The sequence below is a fragment of the Panicum virgatum genome, chromosome 2K (assembly GCF_016808335.1).
Source record: "Panicum virgatum strain AP13 chromosome 2K, P.virgatum_v5, whole genome shotgun sequence".
Taxonomy (NCBI): Eukaryota; Viridiplantae; Streptophyta; class Magnoliopsida; order Poales; family Poaceae; genus Panicum; species Panicum virgatum.
This window is the reverse complement of record NC_053137.1, coordinates 41,146,655-41,172,745: the sequence shown is the minus strand read 5'-3', so window position 1 is coordinate 41,172,745 and position 26,091 is coordinate 41,146,655. Positions and strand designations below refer to the sequence as shown.

At 46.7% G+C, this 26,091-nt stretch overlaps 2 protein-coding genes and 1 non-coding gene across 4 annotated transcripts; 1 reads left to right on the top strand and 2 right to left on the bottom strand.

The window, feature by feature from the left end:
• Nucleotides 1–389: 389 nt before the first annotated feature.
• Nucleotides 390–3,565, top strand: LOC120677264 (short-chain dehydrogenase TIC 32 A, chloroplastic-like). The gene is made up of 9 exons (XM_039958414.1): nt 390–748; nt 842–908; nt 1,332–1,360; nt 1,443–1,651; nt 1,787–1,905; nt 2,278–2,382; nt 2,462–2,528; nt 2,995–3,148; nt 3,255–3,565. The coding sequence occupies exons 1-9, from the start codon at nt 566–568 to the stop codon at nt 3,408–3,410; spliced, it is 1,089 nt and encodes a 362-aa protein (XP_039814348.1). The 5' UTR covers nt 390–565; the 3' UTR covers nt 3,411–3,565.
• A 2,139-nt stretch (nt 3,566–5,704) lies between these two features.
• Nucleotides 5,705–11,132, bottom strand: LOC120677232 (proton pump-interactor BIP103-like). Of its 2 annotated transcripts, none has more exons than XM_039958382.1 (8): nt 10,970–11,132; nt 8,887–9,241; nt 8,518–8,712; nt 8,256–8,435; nt 7,982–8,176; nt 7,023–7,121; nt 6,428–6,934; nt 5,705–6,342 (listed from the first exon to the last, which is right to left on the bottom strand). In XM_039958382.1, exons 2-8 carry the CDS (start codon nt 9,229–9,231, stop codon nt 6,007–6,009), a joined length of 1,857 nt encoding a protein of 618 aa, XP_039814316.1. In that variant the 5' UTR covers nt 9,232–9,241; nt 10,970–11,132; the 3' UTR covers nt 5,705–6,006. The 2 variants fall into 2 exon arrangements, with proteins under 2 accessions (XP_039814316.1, XP_039814321.1); XM_039958387.1 differs by having other exon boundaries at nt 8,887–9,235; nt 10,970–11,127.
• Nucleotides 11,133–17,329: 6,197 nt separating this feature from the next.
• Nucleotides 17,330–17,468, bottom strand: LOC120696353. The gene has a single exon (XR_005684129.1). It is a non-coding gene; the product is annotated as a small nucleolar RNA Z247 (small nucleolar RNA).
• Between the last annotated feature and the right edge of the window lie 8,623 nt (nt 17,469–26,091).

The following is a 26,091-nucleotide window of genomic DNA, read 5'->3' as shown; positions in this document are numbered from 1 at the left end:
TGTGAGTGCATCGACCATTCTGTGGGCTCATGATTTAGGCTAGCGGCGGGTTGCCTTACAGCGCATGGAGTTTATTGTTGGGTTCTTTGTGCTTCAGGAATATTACATTTGTACCATTAACTAAACAGCACAACCAAATTACTGGCCGACATCAGGGCCGTACCGGCAAATTCCGGGACCTATGCGAAACAATGGACTGGGCCCTAGTGGTCTAATGCAGAATTGCGAATACCAAACGACAACAGCCGGCAAGCACAATGTTGTGTAACCATCATCTCTCCTGCTATCCCTCTCGATGTATTACCCAAATGTCTAATCCTAACACCAAACACTCACTAGAGGAAGTGGTCAATAGAGGTCAGAGGGGTTCTCTGTTTTTTTTTCTTATCGTTTGCAAATACTCTACCCATGGCTAGAAATTCATCACTGCATACAATTCGGTTACAGTTGACTTCTAGACTATCGAGTCGCAGTTGCTATGCATCCAATTCCTTAAGCATTCTACCACCTCGTCAGGACTGCTCGTGGATTGATTCCACGCCACGGTAAACCGACCGCGGCCGCCATGGACCGCGAGGCGCTCCGCATGGTCTGCTCGCCGCAGTTCTGGCGCATGGCCATCCTCTGGGCCATCTCCCTCCTCCATTCCTACCTCCTCGTCATCCTCCGCGGCCGGGACGCGGCCACCCCTGGCCGCCGGCGACCGCGGCCCGGCGCCGGCCGCCGCCCCATCTGCGTGGTCACCGGGGTAATACACCCGCCCTCGCTCATGCGCGTGTCCTCCCCCCCTCTCCCTGTGTCTTCCTCCGCATGACGACGTCCCCCGTTGTGGCGATTTCAGGCGACGTCGGGGCTGGGCAGGGCGGCGGCGGCGGCGCTGGCGCGGGAGGGCTACCACGTCGTGCTCGGTGAGTGAGTTGCTTGGAGTGGGCATTCCGTCGAACAGGTGCGCTGCACCTGTGTGTTGCCAAGTACATCGAATCTTACCAAGAAAAATGAACTTCTAGTTTCCTTGCTGCCTTTTGCTCTGATTGGTTGCTGAATTTGTAAAACCTTCTGCGCGGATTCTTTAGCAAGGACTTCCGAGCAGAGATTGTCCTCTTTTTCTTGGTGGCCATGGCCCTCAATGAATCAATGTCTTTGATATCATTGTCCATCAGTTGATTGCACTAGGTTTAGCAGCTCCTCTGTTCTAGATTTTGTTCCATGTTTATTCATTTGTACTCTTGCTACAGTCACTGCAGTAGAAATTTGCCTCGATTTTTGTTCTTGTCGGATTTATTCATCTGTGTTGGTGTACTGAATCGGTATGCACTTCTATTATTTCTCAGCTGGACGTTCCACGCAGTTGTTATATGAGGTATTATATATACCGTGTTTGCACTAGTCGTATACTATGCTATTATTTACTGCTGTAATCATTGCTGTTCTCTGTGAAACAGACTGTTCAAGGAATTCAGAGGCAACAACCAGATGCCCGTCTTGAAGCATTTCAACTTGACTTGGCATCGTACAAGTCAATAAAGAAGTTTGGAACTTCTCTGAAGCAATGGATTCAGGAGACATGTTCAGAGTCTGCTATACAGCTTTTGATTAATAATGCTGGCATATTAGCAAAGTCGCATCGAGTAACCGGGGACGGGCTTGATGAGTAGGTGCTTCCCTTGGTTTTTCTTGCAATTATTGTTGTGCTATCAATACATGTTCTTTTCTTTATTTCAGCATTATATTTTTGTTCTTCCGTTATAGTGGTTAATAACTAAACCTTACTACATGGAAATTTCAGGATGATACAGACTAACTACATTGGTCCCTTCATCCTGACCAGCATTCTTTTACCATTGCTGAAGAACAGCTCGGTACCTTCTCGAGTTGTTAATCTAACATCTTTCACACACAGATGTGGTAAGTGTTAAGTTTCATTATTTGTTCCAACAAACTTTGAACTATTTCTGAACCTATGTTCAACTGAAGCACTGCATTAACAAAAGATATCCTGTTATACAAGTTTCCATGTTATCCATTTTCCTTTGTTGTTTTGCTAGTGTTTGCTAGCTGCATAACTGGCTCTACTGTTTCGAAATTTATATATACTTGTGCCATTTACTCACCATGGCATCCCCTCTAGTAGTAACTCATACATGGTGCTCAATGGAAATGGAAAGCTTAGTTTGCATGTTGGATATATCATATACTACCATTGTACTTGTTTCTCTTTCTCTCACTCCAAGAACGAGATACCCTGTTTGATAAAATGCGCAACTTTTTCCTATGCAGTATCATCTATTGATGTGTCTGAGGATGCATTGAGAGGGATGAAATTTGATCCGTGCTCAGTAGGAGAAAGCTACCCCTTAGCTTCTACTTATGAGTATACCAAACGTGAGTCTGTTGGCTCAATGTTCTAGTATGCTTCATGTAATTCTATCCTAACTTTTGTAAATTCATTGAGTTATTGCAGTTTGTATACTGATGTTCTCATATGAGCTTCATCGACAGCTTCACATGTCATCTGCCGTCTCTGTCATGTATGCACCATCGATCATCTGTCATGATTTTATTTGATTATTTGAAAAACTGCATTGGCCCGTTTGTCCTGGCAAACATTCTTTTTACCATTACTAAAGGTATATGGGCCCGTTTTATTTGTTTGAAATTTGTGAGGATAATAGAGCCTCACTACCCTTTAGGCTACACCCATTAGACTCTAAATGGACCATACTCTAATTATACCATGTTTACCGGGATGCTTGTTCTTTAACCACAGAGAAAGACCTTTCTGTGACATCTGTTTCAGATGTTAGTATATTATTCAATTGGAGAATATAATTTTTTTAATCTTTGTTGTAAAAAGATAGATAGGAAAGCTCATACTAATGTTTCAATACTCTGTATCCCCTACTTAACATAAAGCTTTAGCAATGTTCCCATTCATCCACGAGTAGCAGCTTATCTAACATGCTTCATACGACTTGCTATATGTCTTGTTTTTAGTGCCGCTGATCCTGGTGTTGTGGAAACAAAGATCATGCGAGAGCTTCCCAAGTGTCTTTCGTGGTTTGCGTTCTTGGTTTTGCGCTTCCTGAATCTCCTGCAGGAACCTGATATTGGGGTTGGTTCCGTCCTTGATGCTGCTTTGGCGCCACATGTAAGCTTGTCATTCTATCCGGCAAAGTTTTCATCTTTCACAAGAAATGATGCAATTGCATTTGGTACCAACTTCGAACTCTATAATTCCACGATGTTACTTTCAGGAAGAATCTGGGAAGTATTTCTTCGGAGGGAAAGGGAGAACTATCAGATCCTCCCGACTGTCGTATGACACGGAAGTAGCCAAGAAGCTGTGGGCAGAATCGTGGGCGGTGTTGAAGGATCTGCAGCTTAGAGAAAGTAATTTTGGGAACGGTTAAAAGGAATATGGAAAACCAGATAATTCTGGCATGCTGTAATTTTTCTTATGTATGGTCCGATTTTGGCCCTTCCTTCTAGTGCAACCAAACGCCCGTGCGCTGCTCCCGATAGCAGCGAACAATGTGGCATCTGTTGCTGCACACATTATCTCTCTCCCAAGCCCGTTCCTCCTTCGCTGGTAAATCGGAGTTATTAGAGGTTTGGGTTTGGGGTTGTGTTAGGGTTGGGGGATTTGGGGATCCAATGCCGCTGGCTCTAGAGAGGATAGCCAGGGGTGGTGGCTGGGCTGGCGGTGGTGATAGGTTGTGGGCGGCGAGGACGGACATTGGAGGATGTCCAGTAGGGCGTGCGGTGCCACTATGGGTGCAAGAAAAGAAATTGTTTATGAAGGGTGGGGCTGAAGAGGCGGCGATGGTAAGTAGGAGGAGCGGCATGGCTAAGAGTTCATCGTCGCGGGTAGTGGCGGAGGTTGGCTGCTACAGGGTAGCGGTGGTGAGGGTGACCGAACTGGAAGCACTAAAAGAGTCACCGACCCATGGATAAAGTGGGTGGGTCCTGGCTGTTCAAACTTGGATTTGGACAGTTGGGCTGTTTTTGGTGTGCCTTTCTGTCCAATAGTGCATGTACTACTTTGTCCTAACAAAGAATGCAATTCTAAATGTGCACCTGAATGTCATATTGTTCAGATACTTTTTGTTGGGACGGAGGGGGTACTTGTTAAGCATGGCCTAGCGACTGGCGCTTTTTTGTAACCTTTGCTAAAATGGAAACTTCTAGGATTGGCATATTCTCTTAACCGATAACTGTAATACTTTGCGGCGCTGCAAAAAATAGAGTACTTAGATGCGAGCTTCCCTAAATTAGCACAAAACGTGTAGTGCTTCCAGTTTGTGAGGATGTGCTGTTTCATGCAGCATCAGTTTTGCCCCTGCCTTTTTCTGGCAGTGGTGTACGTGCTATAATAGGTACTAAGCAGTGGCGGAGCCAGAAAAATATTATAGGTGGGGCGGCTTTTAGCAAAACACTAAATTAAATGTAGAAACACACATATTCACACCACATTAGCGCATTCACACATTGCAATTTTACAAATTACAAGCTCAGTTTTAGAATGTTACCTTAAATTTGAAGAATAAATTTTTAGTTCTTACAACTATGCATACATTTGATATCCGCACGCAGAGGTAAATGAAATTACAGGGATCAAAGCAACATGGGAAACAAAATTAACAACAATGAACTAAATAGCTTTCATATCCAAATTATATAGCCTGTTTAGCATCGAGATTTAGCCTAATTGTTCAGATGATTTCCCAATATTGACAGCAAGATATGCCAAGTATAAGAGTTGATGTGCCTAAATTATTCGGATGATGCTTTTGCCGACGCCGGCGTCGGCGCCGTGCCATAGCCATGCCCAGCCCCAGCTAGGCCTTGCAATTGATCCTCCTCTCCCTCCATGAGGATTCAGCGTCTGAGTGGACAGCGGCCCAGCAGGCCAGCACCTGCGCTGCGACCTGCGGCGCCCACGCGGCCAGTTATGCACGCGGCCATGCTGTCCCTCATCAGCTCGCCGCACGCCCGCCGCCACCGCCGCTAGGGCTGCTCCACTCCTCCGCTGGCTGTGGGTGCTGGTTGCTCCGCAAGGCACTAGCTGTGGGTGCTGGCTCCTAGTGCTCAGGTGAAAGGAGTATTGGGCTTTGGTCTTTGGCATGTGTGGGTTCTAGCTAAAAATCAGGCCCAGTTGTGAGCCCTGCGACGGCTTTCTTCCTCCGAGTTTTAGCTCCAGCCTCCAGGGCAGCCATGGAGGGGCAGACGGGAGACGGAGAAAGGCAACTGGGTAGGGGTCACTGGAAAAATATCGGGGTCTTTGGGTGAGCTCGCCGGGGAGTAGCTGGGGCAGCTGCCCCACCGTGCGGTATGGGCAGCTCCGCCTATGGTACTAAGCCCTTGTGAGGATATGCAGACAGGTTTGTGCGGTGTTCAGAGGCGCTCGGGACTTTCTCGTGTTCTGAAGTAGAAAACCTTTCGCAGGCTTAAGTGATGCGTCGAGTTCAATTTAGAGCAACTCTTTGGCAGTACGCACCTTCACGTCAAATTTTGTACGTGGGCTCTACAGATTTTACCCGCGCATTTGAGTTGCCTTCGAGCAGTGACTGCCTGTCTGCCATTGAATCGGTGAGTGAATGGGGAATCTGGCTAACAAACAGCGGCATCAATAAGATGGGGAAAAAAGGGAGATCCTCGCACAAGTTAACAGAGACCAACTGGAAAGACCGCTGTAGTTGCGATGTACCTAAGCAGAAAGGTATTATTCCGGACGGCAATATACGCTTCACTTCAAAAGTCACTTCAAAAGTACACGGGATATCAGCGGCAGTATGTATATAAGATCTAGCAAAGTCGCAACCAAAATCAACTGTATCTTCTCCGACTCCACAGAATATAAGCTAGCACAACGAAAAGCGAACAAGACCGACCCCTCCTCCGGTCTACGTCTCAAAAAGCTGCCACGCACTCTGTTCCTTCTCGCCTGCAAAATTGGTCTCCGCATCATTCAGGGGCGTGGCCGCGGCGGAACAGGCCCTCACTCAACTAGTTACTGGCACTCGCCGGGAGGTAGTACTGGTAGTAGCCCAGCACCGCGAGGAGGGCGACCAGCACAGCAGCTGCCACTGCGGCAGCCGGGCCAGCCCACGACCAATATGACTGCGCCTTCTTCCTTTTAAGGATCGCCCTGGGTGGCGGGGCCTTGCTCCGGCTGACACTCCTGTACCGGGCATTCTCCTGTTCTTTCTTCCCAGTAGTGGAAACTGGGGCTGCTTCCTCCTCGGCCTGGGCTTCCACAGCTTCATCAGACTTAGCATCTGATTCTGAGGGTTCATCGGTGTCAGCTGCTCCGGATTTCTTCTTGGCTTTTTTCTCCTCTTTCTGAAAGAATTAGGTGATTCATTGTTACAGTTTAGATCACATGTCGGTGAACAAGAGAGAAACAAGAAAGATAGATCAGCAGTACCTTCAGCTTCTTCTCAGCATCCTTCTGTGCTCGGGCCGCAGCCTTCGCTGCCTGCTTCTCAGCCTGCCTCTTCTTCCTCTCCAACGCAAGCCTGTTCTTCTCAATCTCCTCCTGCCTCTTTTTTTCTTTCAACTTTGCCACATCAGCCTCTGTAGGCTTAGCCTTTTCCTTTGGAGGCTCAGCCTCGTAATCATCATCAGCATCTAGTGCAGCTTTTGCCTTGGGCGGCTTCACAGACCCTTTCGAACGGACTTCAACCTTGGGAGCTTCATCTGCTTGGGGAGCAGGCACTTCCTTGGCTTGTTTTGCAGGTAACTTTACTGGAACAGGCTCTGGTTCTGCAGCTGGTGCTGGTGCCTGCGACTCAATGAATATGGGCTTCTCATCAGGATTCCTCATCCGGGCATCACGGCTCAGTAGTCGGCTGTTGAGGGAGGCAAGAATCCTCTTCTCATAGTCCTCTCTGAAGGCCTTGCTTTCACACCATTGGGTCATGAACTTGTCGACCTGTCAGGGTAGAAAATGTTTAAATACAGACACATTGGGCATCACATTAGATCAATCCATTATACTATCAACATTTTTAGAAGTAAACCTCAGTCTTGTGGAGCTCTTGCAATTCTGTCAGCATATTCCTTGACGAATAGTCCCTAGCCTTGTTTAAAACAGTGCGGTTTTGAAGGAAGGATGCATTCTGGAACAAGTGTACAAGAACATCATTGAATCACCACACATAATTATAAGTCGGCAACAAGGTCCCATAAAAGGAAAAGAAAAGAAAACAAGACATGCCACCTCAGGTTATGCAATAGGAAGAAAGTTTCAAGACACACTAGACCGACCGGAACAAATCCCCATCGTCAGCTTAAAACAGTCCTGATAAGATCATGCCGCTAAATGAACTAGCATTATGCATTTTGAGTTCAACCTGTAGTTGGAATGCATAACATGAGGCTGTGATGTAATGCGTCGAATCTAATACATGAAAGAACAGAGATAGATCACAAATACGTTCAACTCAAGGAAAGGTAGCACTAGCTGATGCGTTGCACAGCAATAGATGGATGATACACATTAATAATTATAAGAGAGCAGTAAATGGTATGTAAACAATACTACAATAGAGTGTTTCCGCCTCAAACTATAGAAAGTCAACATCCAAAAAAGGCCAACACAAGCAAAACAAAAGAGCAGGCACTAGTATCCAACACAGACATCGCTAAGACGCACACAGCAAAACAAGGGCGTACCCAGTGCCGTAGGCTTCCCGCACTGTGCGGGGTCTGGGGAAGGGTTGTTTTTAAGCCCCAAGCCTTACCCACACAAATGTGCAGAGGTTGGGGCTCGAACCCGGGACCTTCCGGTTACAGACGGTAGGCTCTACCGCTGCACCGCACACAGCAAAACAAGATCATTACAAAAACAGCTACATGTTGCACTGGCACACACAAGTATGAAGCCACAGAAGAAATTCCCTATTAACCCAAAGTATAGCAATATTACAAGGACAGACAATCTATGCATCAGGTATTTTGAATAAACATTAAAACTTACTTTCGCATCTCGCACTGCCCTCAATTCTTGCAATGATTCGTATGCCTTATCCTTTCTGGCAGTTGCTGCATCTAAATCTTCTTGAAGTGATGCAATCTCAGCATCAACAACTTTTAGCTCATCCTCCAGGACCTTAATCTTAGATCTGACTGCTTGTCTTTCCTTCTTTATTCCATCAATGCCCTCCCCAATTATCTGAATACCAGTGTTACCTTTTTTTTCTTCAGGAAATAGATGCAGAAACAAAAGATGAATTGGAGTACAACATACTTACTTTGACCTGGTCCTGTATGGCCTCTTTTTCAACCACTGTATCTTGCAGTTTGGCCCGATTAGCAGCATTTGATATGACTTTTGATCTGGTTTTTTCAAGGTCCTTGATTTCTTTGACCAGACGTTTCTCCTCAGCTAAGGATATGCTCTCATGTACTATACGGTCATTAAGCATCTTGATCTAGGGAGGAGCAATGGACACCAACATATAATTAAACACTGAGCGAGTCGAAGATGAGTTTGCAAAAAGGTTCTGGCCATACCGTTTGTTCAAGCTCTTCGATAGAAGAGCATAAACCTGCACCCTGTGCCCTCATGGCATTGTTTTCCTCACGAAACCTGCCTAAACTGTTCCGAAGAGGCTCCATCTCCTTTATCTTCTCATTCACAACTTCATTATATTGTTTGTTCTCAGCAGACAATGGCTTCAGCTCCGAGATAATACTAGAGCGCTCTGACTGCAAAGAATTTGCAAGTTATAAAATGGAATACATGTCACTCTAGGGCTGCCAAATCCAATTAAAAGCAGATCAAGGCAATCTCACATGCATACATTAAAAGTGACAAGACATGAAATCTCTTGCCGATGTACAGTAATGCATCAAAGAAGACCCTATGTCAATGAGTAATACCTTCTTGGCTCTTAGTGCCTCGATAAGTTTAGAACGAGCTTGGATCTTCTTCTGGAATTCTTTGTCAGCTTGCTCAAGTTTTGCCCTCAGCTTAGGATCCTCAAACGAACGGATCTTGACGAAGTAGAAGGCATAAGTTTGCTTAGGTTCAGGCCACTCATCCTTCGCATCCTTTGGAGGTGCCAGATCAGTAACATTTGTAGTTGTCTCTGAACCAAAAACAGCTGCCTCCTCACGTTCTTTAGCAGTTGCTTTGCTTTCCTTCTCTTGGAATAGGTTCACTTCTCCATCAGATACTTTGACCTCTGCCGGTGCTGTTTCAGCTCCAGCGACCTCCATTCCCATGACCCTGCAGCTACAGCACAGAAAAACTGTCAGTTGAACAGGTTACAATGAGTAGAAATAAAATCAACATCTGAGGAACCTCTTTTCGTGGTTTGAAATACATACAGTTAGCTGAATCTTTATTTCTAAACTACATAGGTTAACTCAACTACAAAAGAAGTGCAAATGGAAACTAAAAGCAGTCAGCCAGCAAACAAACAGAGGTTCACAAATGTTACAGAACACCCAAAAACTAGCCAATCCAAGGCATGTTGATCAAATCACCACAAAAAGATCAAACATAAATTATGTAAACCAAACTAAACTTAAGGTGCGATATAAGGTATGCAGATCACATCACCATCAAATCATCAAAAGAGTAGTTATCTCCAGCAGTTCACACTCAAGGGGCCAATGCCAACTCTTATCCGATCCCCCATCTAAGAATAACTCCTACCAAGCCTAACCAAAGCACCACTTCCAAACATACTCATCCGTTGTTCCTAAGGAGTAGGTTCACCTGGAATTGGCTGTAGCTGCATCCCCAAATTCGAATATCTATATCAGATGGATACGGGAGAAGGGTGGAGGTTTTGACATAAAAGGCAGGGTTTCCTTTTGGGGCTTTACAGTTTTTGCTTGGTAGATCGCGTGTCTATTTCTTCTTTCTGCTTCCCAAAAAGGAAAGGTAGTCAGACAAAAGTGTAGTGGGGCCAGTATGCTGTTGCAATTTGGTGCTGGGTCATGTTACAGCAGAAAACGGACACAAAATTTGGATAAGCCCATACAAGTCATAACACAGTCACAGCTCACAAATTCCCGGACAAGGTGGTGAGGTGTACAACTGAATCACTAGCACACAAATCCCACGCCCACATGCTATATGCCCATGACACACCAAACAGGAACTGTCTAGCATTATCTGATTCTGGCTATCTTTTCTTAGCATAGTTGAGGGTCATGTTATTACTTCATTCTGCAAAAGTTCCACTCGAATCATTTAATTCTAACACAACAGCAGAAATACCGCAGTTTATGCATGCAGTGGCTGAAAGCGACCAACATGAACTCTGGAAATCCAACAGCAGAAGGTAGGGTGATCCTGATAGAGTTGAAATCACTGCACACCTTCAACGGCAGTTGGCCCACTGACAGACCGGGACAGTTATATCACTAATATGGCAAAACCTACGAGCAAACTACAGCAGCAGATTTAACACATGAAACGGAACAAGAACCGCTACTCCTATGCAAGGAAAATATAGAGCTCGAGTGCGATTACTAACGGAGGCGCAAAAAAATTAAGCGCTGCCAGCACGTGCAGGGATCCGACTTAGAATCCAGCCACCACACCCGGTCAAATCCAGGCGTGATCCACGAGGCACCGCAGATCACAGCCATACTACATCTGATCGTCAACCCCAATCCAACAAGCCCACCGATCCAGATCTACCGCCCAGTTCCCCCGCACCCATTTCGACCCACCACAGAACCGATCGCCGCAAATCGCAACAAAAATTACCAACAACAAAAAAAACCCGACCGCTCCCCCAACCCAGACGAGGAAACGCAGCCGCAGCAGATCACGAGGCGCCTGCGCCACCCCGCGCTCCTCCGGGGCCGCAGCCCGGCGGATCAGAGGGGAGGGAAGCAACTCCGGCCCGTCAAACCCGGGAACCACATTCTAGCAAACGACTCGGAGGCGCACGGCAGCGGGGGGGGGGGGGGGGGGGGGGGGCGAGCCGGGAAGCTCACTCACCAGGCGAGGGCCGCGCGGGGAGGCGAAGCGAGGCCGCGCCCGCTCCGATCTGGCGACGTCGGAGGCGGCGGTCGCCAAATCTGGAGGCGCACGGGGTGATGTGGATTTGGAGGAAGGGAGAGAGAAAGGGGAAGGGGTTTGGGCCGCGTGCCTGCTCTGCTACAAGTAGAAGCCGCGGTGGCGGGGGGTTATATATCAGATAGATTTTTTTTTCTTTTACCTCCCACTGGGTTTGTTTGGTTGCAAAATGCTACGGTGAATCCGGGGGGCCAGGCAGGAAATTACCTGATGGACTCGTTTGGGTTTCTGTCTCTCTGCTTCCTGCTCGTGCTGGTCCGCAAAGGGAAAGGAATGGCATGGGCTGTGACGTCCGCGCGTCATGGGCCCGGGCCCGGCTGTCTGTCTGTTTAGATGATGGGCCCAGCTGGCTATCTGCTCTCCGTAAATCGTCCTCTTTTGCCTTTTTGGTTGGACCCTGAATGTTTTTTTTTTGAGCAAATGATTCCTGAGAGAAAACAAAATGTACAGATCCGATCCAAATGGGAGCAAAAATCGTGTGGCTATTGGCTAGTGTTGGACTGGGTTAAAATGCCCCACCAACACTATAATGCACTGTCCTCGTGGGGTTAGGCTTGAAGCATTAGGGTTGTGGCAGCGGCGGTGAACGGACATACAAGGGAGGCAGAAAGAAAAACTCACCACTGGAGCAATATCTTTATAAGAGTTCCAAAAAAAAATATGTCCACCCTCTGCCCTTTTCTGTTTCTTGCTTATGAACAACGGCACAAGGAATCATGCCAAAGTGTTTCCGGTGTTTCTATTCTATTGGGATTCTGCCAAAGTTTAAGGATACACTAGCAACTCGGCGCAGCTTTGCGGCACCCTACCTGAGTTGGATCAGTGTCTAACCACCTTTAGATGAAACAAGCATATTGTGCACTGGTTAAGCTCTATTCTTCTAGTGGTTTCATTATCACTGCAGAATTGCAAAGTGAATCTGAGTGTTCAATTTTTTCTGTACCAAACATCGAAAAGGCATGATAAACAAAAAAAAAAGTACTGGTAACGTCTACAAATTTGAGAACGGCAGAGACCAGAAGTTATGAGGTATCAGCATATCAATCTAATATTGATTGTGTTGTAACTATGAACACAAATTTCTGCTATCCACATAATTTCAGGAAATATATGACATGCAAAAAAGATCACGATGAGTTGCTTCTGCTCCTCCTGCGCACACTGGTCCTGTCTCCATTACACAGAAGACAGAACAATGCAGTTAACACATAATACCTGTAGCTGGGTTGCATGTTAGTTCTCGACTCATCTAAACTTGTGTGAATCAAATTTTACTTGTACGATCTCATTTTCAAAAAAAAAGGGGGACATCTGGGCCAGATAACCACAAGTCCAGGTCTGTTGTTTGCGAAATGTAGGCTGTTGCACGTGTGAATTTTTACAATCTTGGTGATGTACTGATGTGTCAACTTGAGTTGCATCATCCTACGGATGGCCGTACTGAAAATACAGAGGTTAGCGAAGTAAATCTAGCCATGCTAATTTCCGGTGGATCTACAATCACCCATTTCTCTAGAAGTCTGAAACATACATTCATTGAGCTGACAAGAATTGTTCTCAGGTAAAATCACCCAGAAAAACAGCGCACGCACAAGGAATCGTTGAGCTGACAAAAGAATTGTTCCAAGAGGTCATCCAGAAACATAGCGCACCCACGCAAGGTACCCCTATGGGCTTATGTCTGACATGATTTGCAATAGGTTCCTCACACTCTTGAACTCAAATCACCCAGAAAAATCGCACCCACACAAAGTACCCCCATAAACTTGCAGTAGGTTCTCGATCAAAATGCTGCAGGCGCAGACGCCATGAACTTACACGTCGCAGTGTAGTGGGCGGCGCGCGCTGGGAATATTTCCTCCATGTCGCGCAGCTCGTCGCAGAGATCACGCACGACGACGCGCTCCTTAAGCTTGCGATCCATCCTTGCCAGTAGTCTGTCCGTGATCTCGCAGAAACCGGCTGAGCGGTCGGCGCGCCTGACGAGCTGGCGCGCGGCGGCATGGACCGCCCGGGCCTCCTGCAGCGTTGGGGCGCGCCTTGGGTGAGCACGCGGCGGCGGCGCCTGGCCGGGGGCGAGCGAGGAGGAAGAGGAGCCGGACTCGGGGACGCCGCGTGGCGGGGTGCCTGGACCGCGCTTGGAGGAGGAGGAGCCGCGGTCAGGGACTTGGCACGGCAGCGGCGTGGCGCGGACGTCCGACTCCGAGGAGGGGCGGGTGTGGTCGCGCGACGAGGATTCTGGGTCCACGACGACGGGGCGCGCGCGCGATGAGGAAGGGTCGACGACTGGGTGGGGGAGCGACGAGCAGGGTGCCGCGGCGAGGGAGGGCGCACTCGTGGTGGAGTCGACGACGGGGTCGCGGGCGCACGGCGAGGTGGAGTCTATAAGAATTTGTGGAAGCGTTCAACCCTCTCGGGCCGCTTTGCATGTTTATATAGGGTGGAAATCACCTCCACCGTAGTTTACAAGATCTGGTTACAACAACCTGGCTGTCATCTACAGGTACATGATTTACAGGATAACAACTACAACTAACTAGCTCTAGGTTGTTGTAACACGTGATCAGATTCTATTTGTTACATTATCTCTAATACTCCTCCTCAATCATAACTTTCCTAAGTTGAGATTGCGCCTGAAATTTTCCAACTGTCGAACCGGAAGGGATTTAGTAAATCCATCTGCTACTTGATCAAGTGTAGACACAAGTCTAATCTGAAGAAGATCTTGAGCTACTCGTTCTCGGACAAAATGAAAATCCACCTCGATGTGCTTGGTTCTTGCATGAAAAACGGGATTGGCTGAAAGATAAGTTGCACCTAAATTATCACACCATAGACGAGCTGCTTTAGGAGCTTGAATACCTAGTTCCTTCAGCAAACCTTGGACCCACATAATTTCTACAGTTGCATTAGCCATCGACTTATACTCTGCCTCTGTACTCGATCTAGATACAGTAGACTGTTTTCGAGCACTCCAAGATATTAGATTGGACCCCAAGTAAACAGCAAAACCTCCAGTGGACCTCCTATCATCACTGCATCCTGCCCAATCAGCATCTGAAAATGCACTTACAAGTGTAGATAGAGACCTATGTATGTTGAGTCCCACACTGGAAGTATACTTCAAGTATCTCAGAATTCGTTTGACAGCACTCCAATGAACTGTGGTTGGGGCGTGCAAATATTGGCAGACCTTGTTAACAGCAAAAGATATATCCGGCCTTGTCAAGGTTAAATACTGCAATGCCCCTACAATGCTTCTGTATTGAGTTGCATCTAGTGGACCGAGTTGATCTCCTGCAAAGGCCGACAGCTTTTCTGTAGAAGACATAGGCGTATTCATTGGTTTGCAGTTGCTCATCTTGGCTCGGCTTAGCAAATCATTTGTGTACTTTTCTTGTGTCAACAAAATGCCTTCACCACTCCTTTTCACTTCAATTCCAAGGAAATAGTGAAGATCACCGAGATCTTTCAATGCAAATTCAGTCTTGAGCTCCCTGAGTAATGCTGAGGTTGCATCGGGTGATGAGCTGACCACAATGATATCATCAACATATATGAGCAGAAATATCACTACTCCTCCTTTGTTGAAGAAGAAAAGGGACACATCTGCCTTAGACGGTTGAAAACCAAGATCATGAAGCTTCATACTGAGCCGAGCATACCAAGCACGAGGAGCCTGCTTGAGGCCATATAAAGCTTTGTCTAACTTGTAGACATAGGATGGATGAGACGAGTTTTCATACCCAGGTGGTTGCCTCATGAACACTTCTTCTTCAAGGAAACCATGAAGAAACGCATTCTGCACATCTAGTTGGCGAAGACTCCATCCATTTGATACTGCAAGAGCAAGCACAAGTCGTATTGTTGCAGCTTTGACTACGGGACTGAATGTATCTTCGTAGTCAATACCGTACCGTTATTTGAAACCTTTGGCTACTAACCGGGATTTATACCTGTCAATGGAACCATTAGGTTTTCTCTTAATTTTGAATACCCACTTGCAGTCAATAATGTTTCTTCCAGACTGCCACGGAACAAGGTGCCATGTGTGATTCTTCATCAATGCTTCATACTCACAATCCATGGCTTGTTTCCATTTGGGATCACCCAGGGCATCAGCAACAGTAGCAGGTTCTTCAGCTGAAATAGAAATACCATACCTAATTGTACCATCGGTGTACAATTTTGGTTTGCGGATGCCACCTTGAGCTCGTGTGCGTGGCCGCTGGGGCTCAGCTGATGCAGCCGGCGCAACAGGCAAGGGTGATTCAGCGAGTGCTGGTGAAGTCGTAGCTGCTCCAGTGGGCTGGGAGCACGTGTCCACGTCCCCTGTCGTGGCCAGACCTTGACTCGGAGAAGAGGTATCACAAGCAGGCCCCGTAGGTGCGAGCGCACCGGACGGAGAAGCTCCAGGTGCCGCCGGCGAGCGATCTGAGGCGGATTCGCTATCACAGCCGCCGGTAGGCGAAGGTGGTTCTGCTCCAGTTCCCGTGCCTGTCTCCTCCTGGCCAATAGCATGCGACATCTCTTCCAAAACATTAGTGTTAGGCAAATTATCATTAGGTAAACTGGACGAGCAATTAATCTCATCAGTGCAATGCAATGTTGAACTCCTGGAAGGGAGGGAAGGAAGAGTGAGATGGGACGGAAGGAGATTAATCTCCTCACGAAGTCGAGCACCAGCATTATCATGGAGCTCGGAGAAGGGAAAAACTGTTTCATCAAACACTACATCCCTTGAGATGTAAACACGGCCTGTAGCAATGTCAAGACACTTGTAGCCTTTGTGCATATTGCTATAGCCAAGGAATGCACATCGTTTGGATCGGAAAGCTAGCTTGCGTGCATTGTATGGCCGCATGTTGGGCCAGCAGGCGCACCCAAAGACTCTCATCATGGAGTAGTCTGTTTTTTCCTGGAACAGACGAGCAAGGGGTGTGGAGTAGTTAATGACTTTGTTTGGTGTGCGATTGATGAGATAGGTAGCAGCGAGGAATGCCTCATCCCAGAATTTCAAAGGCATAGAAGCTGTTGATAGGAGAGATAATCCTACTTCAACTATATGGCGGTGTTTGCGCTCGGCTGCCCCGTTTTGCTAGTGTGCGTGAGGGCAAGACACAAGATGGGTGATCCCAACTTTGCGAAAGAATGAGTGAAGTTTTTCATACTCTCCACCCCAATCAGATTGTATCGCTATGATCTTTCGATTAAAACGTCGTTCAACAAGAGTCTGAAATTCATGGAATATAGAAAACACTTCAGATTTATGCTTAATGAGATAGATCCAAACAAATTTACTGAAATCATCGATGAAGCTAACATAATACTTCTTTCTCCCAACCGAATCAGGAGCTGGACCCCAAACATCTGAGAAAATTAATTCTAAAGGAAACTTAGACTCGCTATTTGACTGAGGATAGGGAAGCTGGTGACTTTTGGCTTGCTGGCAAGCATCACACACAGACTCTTTATTGACATCTTTGAAACATGGAAGCTTGTTCTCACTAATAACTCTGTGAACTATGGGAAAGGCTGGATGCCCCAATCTGCTATGCCATCTGGACTCAGAAGGCTTGACGGTGCTCAGAACTTCCTTGGTCGGTGCAGGAAGGGGATAGAGACCTCCCTTGCATTTACCTTCCAAAATTACTCTCCTCCTGGCCTGGTCCTTGATTAGGAAAAAATTGGGATGAAATTCAAGGAAAGCATGATTATCAGAAACAAGGCGATGTACGGAAACTAGATTCTTTTGGGCTTGAGGAACATGAAGAATATTGTTTAGATGAATATTGCGATCAGGAGTATGAACAATTGCATGACCAACGTGATTAATGCTCATACCTGCTCCACTGGCCGTTCGGATCTGCTCGTTCCCATTGTACTTGTCGTGGACGCTCATCTTCTCAAGGTCATTGGTGACATGATCAGTGGCCCCCGAGTCAGTGTACCAATTCGTATCAACCCCGTAGGCGTGCACAGCAGCGTTGGCGTTCCTCTCATCTGGTACATAGTCGGGGTCGAAGCGATGCCAGCAGTTGACGGCGCTGTGTCCTTCCTTGAAGCACACTTGACATCTGCCATTGTACCGCTGTTTCTTACCCTTGTTTTGGGTGTTATTGCCACCATTGCTGCGTCCTTGATCGCCACTGCCTCGGCCACATGAGTTGTTGCTGAAGCCGATATTGCCGCGGCCGCGTCCTCCCCGGTTGGATCCACCACGTCCTCTGGACGCAGCATTCACCGAGGACTGTGAACCACCTTGCCAGAGATCCAGGCGACTTTCAAAGCTCAAGAGTTGAGCCTGAAGTTCGCTGAACGTGATCGGCTCCACTCGTGCGATTAGAGCAGACACGAGAGGATTGTACTCCATGTCGAGGCCGACCAGGATGTTGCTGACGAGCTCATCATCACCGAGGGGTTTCCTTGCCGCCGCCATCTCGTCGGCTAGCTGCTTCATCTTGCCGACGTACTCCACGATGGACATGCTCCCCTTCTTGGTGGTGGCGAGTGCGATTCTTGTGTTAATCGCACGCGCTCGTGTTGTGGACGAGTAGATCTCTTCCACATTAGACCACAGCTCTGCTATAGTTTTGGCTGTGCCGATTTGCGTCAGCACGTCTCGCGAGATTGTTGTCAGCAGGTAGCTTAGAACCTGCTGATCCATCGCGATCCACTTGGAGTAGTCAGGGTTCAGACTCTTGATGGTCTTGTCACCACTCTTGACGTCGATCTCCTTGGGTGGACAGATTTCTGTGCCATCGAGAAACCCCTCAAGTTGGGCTCCCCTGATGGCCGGAAGAACTTGCATCTTCCATAGCGCAAGATTATTCTTGCCTAGCTTCTCAGAGATTGGAAGACCGAGTGCAGGTCCGACGGAGGAGGAAGCACTTGAACTCGCCATCTAATCTAGATGTGTTTGTAGAGGTTGGCTCTTGGTACCATATAAGAATTTGTGGAAGCGTTGAACCCTCTCGGGCCGCTTTGCATGTTTATATAGGGTGGAAATCACCTCCACCGTACTTTACAAGATCTGGTTACAACAACCTGGCTGTCATCTACATGTACATGATTTACAGGATAACAACTACAACTAACTAGCTCTAGGTTGTTGTAACACGTGATCAGATTCTATTTGTTACATTATCTCTAATAGAGTCGGCCTTGGAGCCTGGTACCACGAAGCGGGGAGCCCCTGAGTAGTCGATGATGATGGGAGTCACCGCGAAGCGCCTTGCTGCGTCGGCTTTGGCGGCGGAGGGGCTGGCGGCTTTAGCGTCGAGGCGGACGCGCGCCGCGGCGAGGCTGTAACAGAACTGGTCCAAATTAAATTGGTTTAAGTATGCTAATTATTATCTTAATAGTTAATTAAGTTACCACGTACATAAAACGGTATAATCTAACAGTCAGTCGGATCAAGCCCGATCAATTACGGTGATCAAGGATCGAAAAATACTGGAAGTCTCGCACAAAGACAAGTACAGATGATTACAAGCAAACAAAATTTTTTAAATTAAAGCTATAATACAGAGCTTTACAATTAAGTTTGAATAAAAGTTATCAGAGTTCAACCTGCAACGGAATTTAAATAGAAATTCAGTTTAAAAACAACGATACTACAAAGATATGAGAACGTCACATCGAACCCACCGACGTGAATCCAGTTAACTTCAACCAGTAGCACCTACATGAAAACAAGGTAAAAACAAACTCTGAGTATACTGATACTAGCAAGACTTACCTAACTAGTGGTATATACTTAGCCGACTCCTAGACATGCCAAGCTTTTTGGCTCTCGAGTTTATTTTGCTCAAAAGCTACTAATAGTGGATCCTTACTTTTAATATTTTAGCTCAAGTTTAATTTAACAAGTACCAACTAGATTTGACTGAACATCTAGAGGAAGCATGGTTGATCACATTAATTTTCCAAGAGTATCATAAATATATCACATCACAATGCCATTCTCATTCCATTTCTTTACTACGATGTGACAAAGAGATAAAGGCTCTTATAACCGCGAGTCACGGCGAATCGATCCGATATAACCTTGCAAGGTGGACCTAACTCACACGACACATGCAAACCACGCCGGGCCACACACATCAACTGTTCTCGTCATTACCACGACACCTGAACCACGCCTGCCAAAACCCGGGTGAAGGGCCCCGCACGGCGAACTCCAAGAGAACCCGGAGGCGACATACACTCCAACACCCGCCATCATTCCACTCCCAGAGTAGCAAGTCGCAATTCAAGCTATCGTTATAAATCAGGTCTACAGCTTGCCGGTTTCGACTACCTCCTACTTCCGGCATATGGTTAGTACTGTTCAATCCTCGATCAACACTGCCAACAACGGTACGGTCCTCAATCGACTCAGACGGAGACTTACTTTCTATCCATTTCATATACATAACCGAACTCATTTCCGTCTGGTCTCCATTTTTCTTCTTCACTGATTCATTCTCAAGTGACTTTGCCAGAAGTAACAAGGTCCTATATCTCGCGAGTGACAGGAATCACTCGACTTTTACCGAATCCTAATTAAGCATGGTAGTACTAACGACCTTGACATACTAGTAGAGTAACTGAGGGAACCTAGGGATCATGTATCTAAGATTCCAATCAACTCCTAGAAGCGTAAATGCACAAATACTTAAATAAACATTGAATACTGAAATTAAGGGTTATACTCCGAGGCTTGTCTGGGGTAACACTATGTTAATGTTGGTTAGATGATACTTGCTTGGCGAGCATCTTTCTTTGGTCATGCACATCAGGGTCCATCCGTCCATCTTCTAGAGGTCTCCACCATTCACCGTCTTGTGGTTCGGTTCCGTCGTCACGTGCTTCATGTCCTCACGTTGTACATCTAGCGTACTTATATGAGATCCAAAAATGCTGATGTATGAATGCATGGACAATGCATAAAAAAAGGGCAAGCAAGACAAGCACAAGGTCGCTATTTTGCATGGGTATGAGCATCCATAGAAGTGAAGATTAATTAAACATCACACAAATCGACCATAGAGATAGCAACACATCAAGAATGGTACACAACCAGCAGGTTATATAATAAAGTGTTTCACTTTCCAAAAAGCATTACTTAAACTTATTTTAGAAAAGCTAACCCACAGTGCAAAGCAGGAAGGGTTAGACTAGAACTTTATTAACTAGCAAGCAAGTTTAAGCAAGGTGCATAAAAACAAACCACATTCTGGTCTAACAAGGTTAACACGATTTACATATGATCAACACAAAATGCTGAAATTAACCATGCAGAAAAGAACTATTTAGCAACAAACATAAAAGGAAAGGCTATAGCTAGTAGCTAAACAAATGCAAAAACTTGACATGCAGCCATAACCTGGTAGCAAAACTTTTCAAGACGGTTAAGGTATGGATAAGGTATGCAACAAAAATTTCCCAACAATTATTGATAACAGAAAGCATTTATTTTAGCCTCAACAAGACAATCTGAACAAAACAGATTTGCAAACAAGCACATAGCTTCTGGACATGAAATTTTTACAGTGAACTAAGCATTCAAGGAGTAAGCTACTGCATAAATTTCATAATTTTCCGACTTCCAGAACTGTAGATATTAAATAAACAAGCGTGAACAAGCATTAACCATGATTAGATCAATACATCACAGAAACATTAACCAAACAACAGGTTTAGCATTTTTCCTAAGCACTACATGTCAAAACAAAGATAACCCAACATGTTTTATATTTTTCTCATGCTCCTAACTCCATTTATGAATTTAACAATCTACAAAAAATATTTATCTAGCATAAATAAAACTGCACAGCAAAAATTGTCAAACAACACATTTCATGGTTCTATCTTATAGAGCATAAAAATAAGAAGATAACAAAACTGATTTTATATTTTTAGCATTTTCCTACTATTTTCTAAGGATTTTCAAAGATTCAAGTGATTTGGTCCCTAAAAGACTATTCATATGAGTCTATGACAATGCAGAAAACACTATGAACTTGTCTCAATTGCTGCACGAGGTCCTTGGTTGCGATTTGGGGCAGAGGAGGTGCTTAGGGGGGCTCGATTCCGGCGAGAAGAAGCTATGCCGGCGACCGGGGAGTTATGGGGAAGTACGAGGAGATCACTTACAACCGATTTGAACCAAAGCCGGGGCGGGAGGTGGTCGGGAGGGGGCTGGCCATGGAGCAGTGGTGGAGGCGGTGCTATAGCTCGATTTCCGGCGAGGGGGTGGCCCGTGGAGGTCGGTGAAGGGGCTGGGGAGGTAAAGTGGGATGTGGGGGAGCTCACCACGGCGTCGACTCGGGGGGAGGAGGACCAGAGGGAGGGGCTCAACATTGGGGCGGAGCTTCGAGCGGAGCAGCAGCTCCGGCGGCCCGGAGATGGCCGATTCTAGTTGGGGTTGGGCTCAGCCGAGCCCGAGGAGGGGCGAGGGAGGTGGAGGACAAGATGGGGCAGGCCCTGGCGCGCGGAATCGAAGGGAGCTGCCGCAGGGGAGGGCCGGCGGCGGCTCTGCTCGGTTCAACTCGACTCGAGGAGGGAGAAGGAAGGGGAACAGGCGCCGGGGACTCGAGGACGATAAGGCGCACGAGTGGAGCTCGGGGAGGATAAGGCCGAGGACGGTCGGCATGGGCAGCACAGGGCGACGGTGAGCAGGCGCTCGCCGCGCGTCAAGCGGGCATGGGTACCGGATGGGAGCAGGTGAATATTTTTACTCCTTTTACTCAAATTTGACTTGATTTTGACCATAGAAAACTCCAAATTTCATATTGGAACTTGAAGTTCGGTCAAAATGAAAGTTTTATAGAGAGCAAAGATCTACAACTTTGATGTTGGGCGAAAATTGATTCGAGCTTTGGATTTGGGAGAAAACCATGATTAAGCTAAGCTACGATTGAAATGTACTTAGCATACAAATTAATGCTAATGACCGAGTTTCTGCTCATGATTAGCGATTAATGCATGAAATTAACACCTGGGGTGTTACAGAGACGCGCCTGCAGGAGGCGGCTGACCTCTTCCTCCGTAGCTGGCTTGGGCTCTGTGATGATGAAGGTGTTGCGGACCTTCTGCATTTGCTGGCGGCGGTGCTGGAGGCGATGGCTGTAGTCGGAGACCTTCTGGAGCTCATCGTTGTTCGTCACAATCCAGCCGGCTTGCTCGCTCATTTCGTCGGCGAGGAAGAGGGCATCCGTGGCCTCCTCGAGCGAGTCGAGCCCCACGAAGGCGGCATGCACGACCCCTGGGGCAGCCTGGGCCTTGAGGTCGAGGAACTCCTGGACGGACATCACGAGCTCCACCGCCTCCATTGCTCGTCGGAGCGGTTGGTGCGGTGCGGCGCGCCGCGGCGGAGGGGAAGGAAGGAACAGGACTAAAGGAGCGTAGTGTGCCGGTTTGTCAATTGGGTTGGATTGGGCTGGACTGGGGCTTGCGGGCCGGATCCTCTATATAGTAGATACTCCAGGTGCTGCCGTGGCATGCACGGATCTTAGTTTTTTCTCTTTTTTTTTTGGATGAAATTTGTGAAACTACAGTGGGACTTACAGATACGTACGTGGAAATGGATATGTTCGTATCCGCTACAACGCAAATGTAGATTCTACTTTACGTTCAAAAAAGATGTAGATATTTTTATATCCGTATTTCTTTCTAATACAATACGTAACTAAAGTGGACATATCTGATTTTTCTTGTCATCATATTTAATTATTGGAATTCGGAATCTGGCTATTTGATGCTTAATAGCAGCCTACTCGTATTGCATTCCTTCATCGGTCCCAAGGCTCCTTCCTCGCTCAATTTTGTGATAGCTCATGCTTATGTGGCGGTACAATCTAAGGGAGGATGCATTTCGCAAGTAAGAAGGCGAACAATTATATTTCAATGGAAAAAGTCTAAATTACCCTCTCAAGAATGCTAAAAACATGGATAATCCCTAAACTACTTTCAGATTCAATTTACCATTGGTACTATGATATTTCATTCAGTTTACTCGTTATTATGATTTTTTTTTTGTTTCTCGACACACCAGTAGGGTTTTAATTTAAAATTTCATGGCGCTGTAGGCAACATCATAAGATATATTAAAAATATATTATGACCTTTTCATCATTGCTTTTCATACAATTTTGCATCCCAAGGATTAATTTATTGTTGAATGCCTTAGCCTATTGAAATAATAATAAAAAATCATAATTTTTTTTTAACATATGTCATGATGCCTGCTACCAAAGTTTTAGTGTGAAGAAACAATTTTATTAAGGAGTAAATTGAACTAATTGACATAGCTGTCAGGGTAAATTGAACTAAAGAATAGTTTTACAGGATATGCAGATTTCGTTCATACTTTGTTTTGCGGTCGGAGGGCAAGGAGGAGGCCGGAAAGGGGTGATTGGGGGCTGGCGGCGAGGCTTTGGGTGGCCAGAGAAACGGCCGATTCCGTGAAGAGCTTGGCTAGGGGCCTAGGGCTAGGCTAGTTCGGCGGAGGTGCTGGAAGGGGTAGCGCAGCTTCTTGTGGAAGGAACAGAAGAACATCGGCCGGAGATGGTCGGAGCGGGCAGCGGAAGTGATCTGCTCGGCTCGAATCGTGCAAGAAGAAGAAGAAGCTTAGGGGAGAAGGAAGAAAGGGGCGTTCTGGGGGATAAGGGCGTGCGAAGGGAAAAACCTGGTCGGGCTCGGTGGGTGCTCGGCCGGCTTGACCACACAGAGTGATACCCGGCGAGCGGCGGACAGGTGGCCATCAGGCTCTGCCCGGTGGACCGAGGAAGGAGAAAAGGAGATAGAACCAGGGTCAAGACTATTTGACCAGTTATTTTGAGAAAAACTTTCCAAAGAACTTGAAAATTGACCAAAACAAAAGTTATAGAGGGTTTCAAGATCTTCAAGATTGATTTCTGAGAGATAAAGGAGGTCAAACGGAGGTCAAGTGAAGCGTCCCCTCATAAGAGAAGACTTAAATGTGATACAAACATCAGTCCCATGAGGCTGATGACATATTTATTACATCAGATGGTTCATCACCGTACAACTCTACACGGTAGTGAGCAGAGAAGCGCCACTATCGCGAGGATTACAATCCACACACACGCAACGATATTAAATACAAAAAAGGGGTCATCAGAGTCTTACGCCATGCGGTATCTCCTGCGGGTGACCCTAATCCACAGGCAAGGCTGGGTGTAGGACGGTACCCCTACTCAACGTCGTCAGGTACAAAGTCTGGATCTTCTTCTGTAAAAATAAAGAATGGGGTGAGTACAAACGTACTCAGCAAGTCCAACCACACCCACGGAGGGGGAATAAACAGAGTATAATGCACAGGGTAATTCAAGGATAAGGTTAAGGTTTACTTTTGCGGAAAACAATATTTCATGCAAGGGTTCATTTGAAAGAAAGCATTTCCACAAAAATAGTTTTCTTATACCGAGTAACACAAAGGGTTGATACACACAGGATCTAAGTTTTAAGACTGCTACCGGACTCCTCATCCGCCGTAGCACACGGCACCATTGCCGGACACTTTCCCAAAACAACTCACACCAACCCATCCATTCCAGAAGAAACACTAGTTGTGTGACCACACCGTAACCCGCCCAGTACCGTGGGCACAGCTATTCGAATAGATTCTTAACTCTGCAGAGGTGTGCAACTTTACCCACAAGCGGGGTACCGCAACACGAACACCTTAGTGTCGGTGCAGATCCCAACAAAGCCATTACCCACCTTAGCTAGACCTGACTAGCCATCACGGGATGCACCAAGGGGTCATCGACCTTTCACCTAGGTTTAACCGGGGCATAAGTCACACGGAGCTTATCCCTTCTCCTTAGTCACCCGTTGCTCTCAGCTCTCCTGATGGCTATCAAACTAACTAGTGGGATTTATGCTAAGCCGTTGCCCATACAACGGTCGAGTGGTTTGCACGATAGTGGAGTTAGGTGAGATGACACACCAACTCGGTCCTTAGTGGTGACAAGATGGATATCTCCCTTCCTTGCCCTACCACACAAGCACGAGCACACCAATCGGCAACTCACACAGAAATGCCATCCATCCCGTCTAGACTCATCTTTCGAAAATCCACTTTTATCCCTCCCCCCACACCTTTTCTTTATAAAACAAGTTGTATAAAGTATCAGGTCCTAAGCGTTCTAGTATCGATTAACGTCCAAGCAAAATCAGACATTAATCTAGGTGGTCAAGGAATGGTCATAACAAATCAAGGGGTGGCTATCCAACCGTGTTTTCATGCAAGCAAAACATATGCAATTTTGTAAAACAGGCCAAAGGGTTGTGTTTATAAAAACTAGGACAAAAGCATGCATCAAAGGGTGGGATTGAACTTGCCGTCTTCGAATCCTTCGGGGAGGTCCTGGTCGAAGCACTGTCCTTCGGGCTCGGGGACGCAGAACTGGTCCTCGTTCGCTGGCTCGCAATACTGCTCGTCAACGGACTCTCCTTCGTTTACACCGTGGTCTACGACGCATACAAACAAACACACAATCAAGAAGTGGTTTCTTAATGGCATGGACAAAACTATGTCATGAGAGGCGTGGTAAAGTTTTAGGTAGATCCGAGGTCGTTTGGCGCATGAAATGATAGGTTACATGATGGTTTAGGGGTTAAATAAGGGTCCAGGGGCTTGTTTGTAATTATATTTGAGAAGGCAGGGGCTTGGTTTGTATTTTAGAAACTATTTGGGTCATTTTAAAATGGGTCAGGGGTTTATTTATAAATATGTTGCATAGTGGAAGGGTTTGTTTGTGAATATCATAAAGGATAGGGTGTTATTTGAAAGAAACCAAAGGGTGGAAGGGTTCTTAATTAAATAGAATAGAGGGGAGGGGGTTATGGGCAAAAGTGCCCTGTCTTCTTCCTCCCCTCGCGCTGAGAAGCAGGGGAGGGCGGCGCACGCCGGCGGCGGCCCTGGACTGGTGGCCTGAGGGCTCGAGGGCGGCCGGGGTCATGGGGAAAAGAGAGGTGGGGCCATGAGGGGTTGATTCCCTCTCCAATTTCATGGAAGGGGGTCTGCAGGA